The 8,989-nt window shown below is 37.0% G+C and overlaps 1 protein-coding gene across 1 annotated transcript in view; it reads left to right on the top strand.

The window, feature by feature from the left end:
- Positions 1 to 6,872, top strand: part of YPEL1 (yippee-like 1 (Drosophila)) — a 15,369-nt gene extending 8,497 nt beyond the window's left edge. Inside the window, exons 2-4 of the mRNA XM_009888128.1 lie at positions 3,358 to 3,401; positions 4,914 to 5,022; positions 5,997 to 6,872. Coding sequence (XP_009886430.1) covers positions 3,358 to 3,401; positions 4,914 to 5,022; positions 5,997 to 6,086 — 243 coding nt within the window. The 3' untranslated portion in view covers positions 6,087 to 6,872. The remainder of the gene's footprint in view (positions 1 to 3,357; positions 3,402 to 4,913; positions 5,023 to 5,996) is intronic.
- Positions 6,873 to 8,989: the final 2,117 nt, after the last annotated feature.

Raw genomic sequence — 8,989 nt, 5'->3', positions numbered from 1 at the left:
AAGAGCTTCTTTCTCTGCTATTCCTGGCATTCTGTTAATGCACTCTGCTTAATTTTGAGAAATGCAGGGTCAAAGGAGAGCTTTTATTAGGTGATACTAAGTCAAGACTAAACATAAACTTGGCAGAAATAATTGCGTAAGTAGTTCAAAAGGTCTCCTGGCTGGAGTCTCTTTCTTTCCCAGCTAGCTGGGGAACTTCAGTTGTGGCATATAAGTAGTTTAAAAAGTGATTATGTAGGACCAGACGAGAAAACATACTCATTTGTATGTGATTGGCATGTGTAATTACATGTAAATAGAGAAACTAGCACATGATTAATTTAATAGGAGAGAATATTTTGTGGTGCAGTTTGAAAAAGGATTTGTGACTTCTAACTCACAAAGTTTTTAAAGCAAGGAAAAATGGCTGCAACTTTTTTAACGCAAGAATTTTTACAGTAGCTTAAGCAAAAATAATGGTCATTGTGGTGTTGAAAGTTCTTTTTTTTTTTTTTTAATTTTCAGGTACATGGAACAAGGAAGTTCTAGTTTAAGTTGACTTCTTAATGAATAAGAGGACCTTTAAAGTGTTGCCTTTGCTTTTTCTTAAATTTTGGGGTTGCACAACTGCAGTTGTCTAAATTCATGTGTAGTTGACTCAGGCTAGTTATTGATTTGTTAATGGGCAGTTTTTGAGAGTATGTAACATGAAGAATTTTCGTTTTCATCTGCAGTAGCATTCTGTGCTTCGTTATTGATGGTGAGACACTGGCTCTAATTTAGAGGGCACTGCTTATTCTACAGAAACTGCAGACTCTAGGTTCTGTACCATTCTGCCAGTTTTGTGATGCGTGTTTAAGTACCTCAGGAGAACTGAACTAATGGTGGGGTTTCTTTATTTGTTTGTTTCAAAGGTAAGTGTAAGGATTACTTTCTGGCAGGGCTCTTCAGACTCGACTCAACTGAGTCTCTCCTTTCAGGGTCAGTCCTACCTGAAGTTTTAGCTTTCACTGTACCGCATAGCCTATCTCTTTTTTTCCTTGCCTTGTGAAAAATAAGACTTGTAGTTCTGGCAAATGGAGAGAGTACCTTTTCTTTTGTCTTTGCTGTAGGTGAAGAAATATGTTCTTCTGTCAATAAAAATCTCCATCTAGCAATTCTTTTAAATGATTGTTAAAACAATACTAAAATATTAACACTATAAACTGTTAAGTAGAACTTTTCATCTTAAGGTGAGATTTTATGAGTAGCTAAGAGCTGTATGTAACTACACTGCCAGCTTTGCTACTAACAGCAGTCCAGAGTCACAGATTTCTTTTAACATTCTTTTTTGCAGTATATGATCTTGCTAATGTTGATCAAAATGTGTTCATTTATATACATTTCCCTTTTACATCTTTTCTTGCAAACTGTTCTGGGTAAGACACAACAGTTATTGGTATTGTGTTGCTGATCATTAGACTGTCAAAATACCTATTTTGGTGTCAAGTGACTTCTAATTATGTACCTAAATACATGTCAGAAGACGAATCCATTGCAGAAAGGTCATTCTGCCTATGGTTCCATGCCTAATGTTACTAAAACCATTCAAAAATATTCAAAGTGAGATTTTCCTTCCAAAAACTTTCCATGTGGATCCTAATGTAGGTTTCAGAAAAGCTGGTCTTTGATCTTCAATACTAGAACTGCAAGGATTCTTAAAAACAATTATACTTTCTCTTCAGCATGGATAAAATTGTTAATTTTCTTTGAAAGTAGGTTAGTGTCATGGTTTAACCCCAGCTGGCAACTAGAACCAAGCAGCCGCTCACTTACATCCCCCACCTTCCCCTCCCAAGAAGGATGGTGAGAAGAGGGAGGTGAAAAGGAGGGGAAAAAAAAAAAAAACCTCCTGGGTTGAGATAAAGACAGTTTAATAGAAACAATAACAGAAAAAGGAATAATAATAACAATAATGACAGCGGTCACCCTCAGCACCTGGTGAATTGGCACTGTCCAGAGCTAACCCCCATTTATATACTGAGCATGAAGTCTGTGGTATGAAATATTTAATTGGCCATTCTGTCCTTCTGCCTATGCTTCTGTGGGAAGCTGAAAAAAGTCCTTGAATAGTGTAAACATCACTTAGCAACAACTAAAACCAACAGGTATTATTGACATTCCTTTCTCGCAGCAATTGCTAGAAAGAAAATTAACTCTTTCCTAGGTGAAACCAGGACAGTTAGGGAAGGGAAATTCTGGGGGGAAAAAAAGAAACTAAGACAGCTCAGGGAGTTTTTTTAAAATGGAATTCAGTATGGAGGAGGGAGAAAAAAGATAAACTGCAATTCAGCAGGTTTTAGGATCCTGTTTAGACATAGCCATTATTTCCTACTCAAATTATCAAGTAATTCAATACAGAAGGAACAAATCAACAGTGAAAGCAGTGATGTCTTACGTTTTGAATGGTTTACCTATGGCTGGATCTAGTCTGCTCGCAAGTTTTGCCAGGGTGTCTGTAGCTCAAGGCTGTCTGATCACAGGTTCAGGCCTTTATGTCTTCATTAGCGTTTGTAGAGTGCACAGCAGAGGAACTGCGGGTTCAGTTTGGTACAGATGGAACAGAGATGTAGTTCACAGGCACTGCAACTGCTCTGCAAGCCAAGCCAACCCTCAGTAAGTGTGGTTGATTAGGGGTTTTACTTCAAAACTGTGCTACTGCTCTGAACCGAAACATTAATTTAGATCCAGCCAACAGAGTCTAACAGTCATCTTTTGTCCATAATGTATCAGGAATGTGAGAGATTTGAAAGCATATGGCTGTGCTTGGGCATTTGATGATAACAGTTGTTTTATTAAAATAAAGGCAAGCTTATAAACAGATCAGATGCATTTTCTGAATATAGTATGCTGGTTTTATGCTTGGTCCCGAATTTCACTGGTCTTGCATCAAATGGTGCAATGAAATGAGAGTAAATCATCTTTTGGGTGCAGAGGGAGAGGACAGAAGAGATGGAAATAATTCCCTTTGAGTTAAAAGCAGATTTTTTTTTTAATTACCATGAAGAATGTCTAGGAAAATGAGAATTGGTATCTTGCAGAGGGGAAGGAAAAAAGTATGGGTTTTTTCATTACGGATGTCTTGTTTTGAACGATAATACTTAGCAACTTAAAATTGTTGTTAAAAATCTAGTGTGGGTGAAAACTTCGCTGACCAGGATTTCCTGTAAAGAATTGGTATAAAGTAATTAATCTGAAATAATTTATATCTATATTATGCTTATATGCTTACTAACACACCCTTCTGGAACTGTTTTTTTGTTTGGTGGGGGTTTTTGTGTTAGCAAGCATTAACTTGTGTTAACAAGTGCAAATGTTTTTTTTTTTTTTTTAATGCAGTCCTTCCAGGGAAGCCAGGGACGAGCCTACCTCTTTAATTCTGTGTAAGTATGTTGTTATGGTTATGCACACTACTTACAGAGTGTATTCTTTTTTTGGTATGCTTCGTAAGTGGAAAACAGTAGGAATTAATGTAGTTACAGTTTGCCCTGTTATTTTTAACATTTGCTTTACTCACCAGCAATAGTTACTAAAGGAGCCTACTGAGCTGATTTGTGAGTATCCCTTCGCACACATTAGATTATCTTATATTTTAAGTAATTCTGCTAAAAGCTGAAAGTTTAGGGGAGGGTGTTAATGTGAAAATCCTTTTCTGTGTGCAGTGGTTACTGTCTTGAGTAAGAGTTGCCATTCTGAGATATTCCAGAAGTTAAAAAATATTGTGTGACTGTAAGTTTGGTTTAGACAACTCTGCTGTAGTCTAAAGAAGAATTTTCCAGTGTGAGAGTTAGACACATTTGCAGGTTAATTTTTCAGTAAACTTGGTACATCTTAAATGACCTTGAATATTGCAAATGTGCTAGAGGCAAAAGGTCTCTGTGATCTTATCAAGCCTAATATTTGCAATTTTAGGCACATCCTAACCATGATACAAGGGTCCTAGAATTTGCTAATGGATGTATTTTAAGTTACTAATATGCAGGATTGCATTTTTGTCTTCATTTTTCAGCAGTTTGTTGTATTGCAGCATGTTGGGAAAAGAAATGGAGTCAAGTGTCTTGGTCTATTTTAGACTAGGATAATGGAACTATAACTGCAAGGGATTTCATTGCAGATCCTTGAAGTTCTTTTTATATGTAGTCATTCAGTGGTAACTTGGGACTTGTAGTATAATTGTAGTAGTAAGAATATGGTAATACAACAGCAAAAATAGCAAAATTTTGCTCTTGTGTAACACCTGCTTGGGCAGGGGGGTTGGCCTAGATGATCTCCTGAGGTCCCTTCCAACCCTGACCATTCTGTGATTCTGTGAACACTGTCGAAAAACTTGGTTTAGTCTTGCTTCGTGTTTTCTGCATAGACTCTTATTCATGAAAAAACTAGCTTGATGCAGTACTTCATGGGATGTTTTGTTGATAGTGCTGTTGTTCATCATGGCTTAGTCTGCTGATCTGTAGCAAACATACTTATGAGGCTTTTTCCTTGCTGCAGTTTTGGAGTTGGTTCTAAATTCAGCTGTTGGTGTTGATTTACTGGTACAGACTTCCATTATAGAGGTCTCAAATTGTTTTTGAGGAAAAGCCCGAAACTGTAGAGGTGTCCAGTTACTGCTTAGCATTCTGTTCTCTGAAAGTTTAACTATTTTGCTTGTCTTTGTTGATGGGAGTAAGTGGTCATCACCAACAGTTCGCTGTTTAGACTAGCCACTTGAAAAACATAAAACTCTTTTTTTCGTCCTGTCCTTCAGCTCAGTGTAGCAAAGGAAGTCACTTTTACAGCATTGGATAAGTTAGGCGCTTTTTTTTTGTCCTCTGGAGAAAAGGTGGCTAACAGGTTAAGAAGAGACACTTGTGCAATTAATGTAATTTCTCCCTTGTTTTGTTTTTTTTTTCCAGGGTAAATGTGGGCTGTGGTCCAGCAGAGGAGAGAGTTCTTCTGACAGGTTTACATGCTGTAGCAGACATCTATTGTGAAAACTGTAAAACCACTCTTGGATGGAAATACGTAAGCAATATACTTCAATAAATGTTTATATGTTGAAGCACAGATATTTGATTTAGACCGTTGAGTAGCACCTGTGCTGATAGTTTAGGTGAGTTAGCTCTAGCGCTTTTCTGTCTATCAGACTGTAATACAGTTTTGCTTCCTGACATCTGCTGGAATGCTGGAGTAGTTAATAACTTTATTCTGGACTGCAAAACAGGCATGTGCTAGGGGAGCTTTTACAGCTATGTGATACTTCTGTAATATCTTTTTGCAAGAGTACCAACCTCATACACTAAACCAGATGGAAGAGATTGTCAAAGTGGGTCTTTAATTTCTTGGGTTGCAAAAGTTGGTTCATATAGCAAAAATATGAATTATGATAAATGGTACTGAGCATGTTTACACAGTGTGTGAATGTGAACTTGATTCTGTTGTTTGAAAAGTTACCTCTGCACTTGCACAGTTACCTGTAACGCTTGCAGCTGTTTTGCAAGTTTCATGTTTTGAAAATGTTACATTCTGGGTGTTCCATGTAGGATTTTAATTGATTCAGTATAGCTTCAGATATTATAGAAAGAAGTTGTCCTAATGCACTCCCTCTGATGATGAATACAGAGGAGAGCTTTTGTAAAGATTCCTGTTCCCTCTTTTCATTGCTTCTGGGAATAAGGAAACTGAGCGCGCATAACGTGCCATTTCCTAACCTTCACTTAAAAGCATTGAAGTTCCCGAAGCAGTGAGAGAATATGGAAAGTTCTAAAGCAAGATCTGTTGTGTAGTGGCTCTGCTGATTCTGCATATGAGAAGTTTACTCCTATTTCCTTCTCAACCCTCTTCATCCTCTCTTTCCTCCCTCCTGCCCTTGATCTGATATAACTTATATGAGACATTAACTGGAATGTCCCCTGGTTTTGTTTTTAATGCAAGTTTGCTGTTTAAAATACTTCAATTTCCCAAGCTTAATGCAGCACCTTGATTTTTCTTTTTTCCAGGAACATGCTTTTGAGAGCAGTCAGAAATACAAAGAAGGAAAATTTATCATTGAACTTGCCCACATGATAAAAGACAATGGCTGGGAGTGAATCATAACTTTTTTCCTTCTGTTTGGACAATATTCTGTGGAACATGCTTTACAAAGACTAATGCAAAGTAAAGGAAGAGCTTGGCTAGAGTGGCCCTGAGAATATCACTGAACTCTGAAACCTCACAAATGAGTAGTGTAGTGTAAGTGGCTATTTCAGGCCATGTTTGCCTTTTCTCCTTGTGTAAGTTCCCTCTTTTTGTATGTGTGTATTATTGTGTGAACCGTTGTTTTGGAACATTTTGGATGACCTTTTTCTAAACTCTCTCAAACTAGAGAAACAGTTCACTAATTGAGAACGGATTTTACTGGTTAGTCTCTCTCTCTGACCTATGCCTTTAATGCTACCTTCTGCTGTGCATGCTTCTTGCCTAAACACCTACACTCCAGTCCTGTAGAAGTTCTGTATCTGAGCAGTCTGAAAGAATGTATGGGATGGGGTGCTTTTTTATATGTAGCAATTTCTGATGTGTTTGGCAGTGAAGAGGATGCAGTATTGTAGTTATTAATTTCTTTTTTAAATTTGAGTGTACCACAACCTATGTACATCTTGTAGGTGAATTGGTTAAAGGTACAGTGCTCACTTTAAAAAATATTTCAATTGCACTGACTGGAGTTAGCAGGCCTCAAGTTGTTAGGAAAGGTTATGCTAGAGGTTTGGTATCTTAATGAAATACCTTAGAAGGATTTTAAATCAATAATGCTATAGGATATGTTCATTTAAGACCAACATGTTCCCTAAGGAGTTTACTGGAAAATAAATTTATAGAATTATAGCTTGCAAGATTGAAAAGGCAGAAAAATATATGCATCTTCTATTTTGGGAAAAAAAAATAAATTAGTCGGTGTATTAAAAACAAAGTTTTGGTACTGTACCTTTGCCAGTAACAGGGACTTGTGCATCAGTAGAGTTTTATGGCTGGTTCCATGTAACTGTATAGTCCTAATGCACTGGACAAAGAGGTTGATATCAAGGAAACTTGTTGAAGTATTCTGCTTCTGCTACATTTGAACAAAAATATTTATTTTTGTGAGAAATGGCCAGAGCCTATGACATGAAAATTAATATAGTACCTGTAGGAAAAGGAGGGGTAATAAGAGGGAAGGGAAGTTTGACTCAGTTTTTCATAAAATAACAAGATAGTTTTTAAAACTTGGGGGTGGGGAAAGGGTTTCTTGGTTTGCTGGCTAAATCATCCCCAAGTACCTTTTTATAATAAAAATTTATATGAAACTCAACCTTCTCTTTTGTTCTCACGCTGCTTCTTAAACAGAATGAGTTAATGAGAGAAAGTTGTGGAAAGTGTATGCACAATATTAGCTGCCGGTATCTGTGCATGCAAATTCTGAGCAACTGTGAAAGAAACACTCTACATAAAATTGCTAACTTTATTTTCAAATTAAACAGTCTCTGAAGACTTTTTAATTCTTTCAATGCTTGAGGACAAAATATTTAGAAAAAACCCTTTAACACTACATAAGTACTATAACTGAACAATATGGAAGCCTTGCAATACAAAATCACTTTCTCTCAATAACGATTCTAATATGGCACCTGCAAAATTAGTCATAAGTGCTGTTGCTGCTGTAACGTTTTTGGGAATCTCTGATAGGCTTTCTAAACTCTGCTGCACTTTAGAAATTTTGTCATACATGAAAAATTATGCCAATGGGTAGGGGCAATACAGATCTTTAAAACCAGCTTTCCGGTGTCTTTGTGGAGAGGAAGAGAGAGAAGACAGTTCGCCTATGTGTATGCATTCTCTGATGCAGGCTGGCTAAACTGCGTTCAAGACGTTGTAGTGATCTATATCTGTGAATTAAAAATGTAAGAATTAGAGAAGTAGTTAAAACTGTTGGGTTTCAGTCCAGAGACCTGAGGTGGTACAGTCACGTTCAGTCTGGATTTTGTGGCTTACACGTTACTACTTCATATTCACATCATCAGGCTTCAAAGTCTCCTTTTTAACAATGTCATTGATGCAAGATGGGCTTTGATGTTGCCTGTCTCTTGATCTTTTTGACCTGGAATTCTTGGGATTTTGTTTTCCTCCATTGTAATGTACGTTGCCAACAAGGAAGGCCCTAAAACTTCTGTCAGCAAAAAGTTTGTGTTGGCTTCAAAGTCCACTTGCAATGTTGATACTTGTGAACACGCTTATGTGAAGTTTGTGTATCTTTGGGCTTTTCTTATTTCCTGGCTACAGACTTTTGAAAGCAGTACACTGGACTGAAGACAAAAGTAATGGCTGCTTTTCAGTAGGGAGTTGAAATTAAAGAAAATGTGTAAAGTATTAAAGATTTTTCTCTCTAAAATTGGGGGTTTAGCTGTCTCTTGTTACTAAGTCAATGCTGTCTGTAACAGTCTGATTCATAGAAATTCAACCTCTTTCTTCAGTGCATTATTTATATTTCAAACTGGACATTTTCACCAAAACCTTAATTAACTTTGATGCCAAAGGTTGGGACTTCATCAAGTGCTTAGCACATAGAGCTTCAGACTACTGGCATAAAGAGTTAATGATTTATATGTGATGTTTATGGCTTTTAAGAGAACCAAACAAAGCAATATTCTTTTTGGTCTTTTAAGAGTGTATGCTTGGAAGGAGTAAAGAGTAGAACTAGTATAGAATTGCTATTTCATGCTGCCATGTAACAATTCTTGAGGCTCATTCTATTGAGGGAATATGTGAATTTTTTTCCTGTGTTGCTTGGCAGCGTCAATGATTATTTCTCCCCTTTTAAAGATGTAGAGAGTTCTTGTTGTTGGTTTTGGTGAAAGTAGAATCCAGAGAGCAATGGCTGCTGGCTGATGTGAAGAGGTCAGTCTGGTCACTGAACCGTCCAGCAGTCATTTGAAAGAAAAACTTACTTGAAAAAAAATTTTACTAAAGCATTTTCCCT

The sequence above is a fragment of the Charadrius vociferus genome, unplaced genomic scaffold (assembly GCF_000708025.1).
Source record: "Charadrius vociferus isolate BGI_N301 unplaced genomic scaffold, ASM70802v2 scaffold326, whole genome shotgun sequence".
Classification (NCBI taxonomy): domain Eukaryota; kingdom Metazoa; phylum Chordata; class Aves; order Charadriiformes; family Charadriidae; genus Charadrius; species Charadrius vociferus.
Note: the sequence above shows the minus strand (reverse complement) of the source record. Positions and strands in the feature narration are given on the sequence as shown.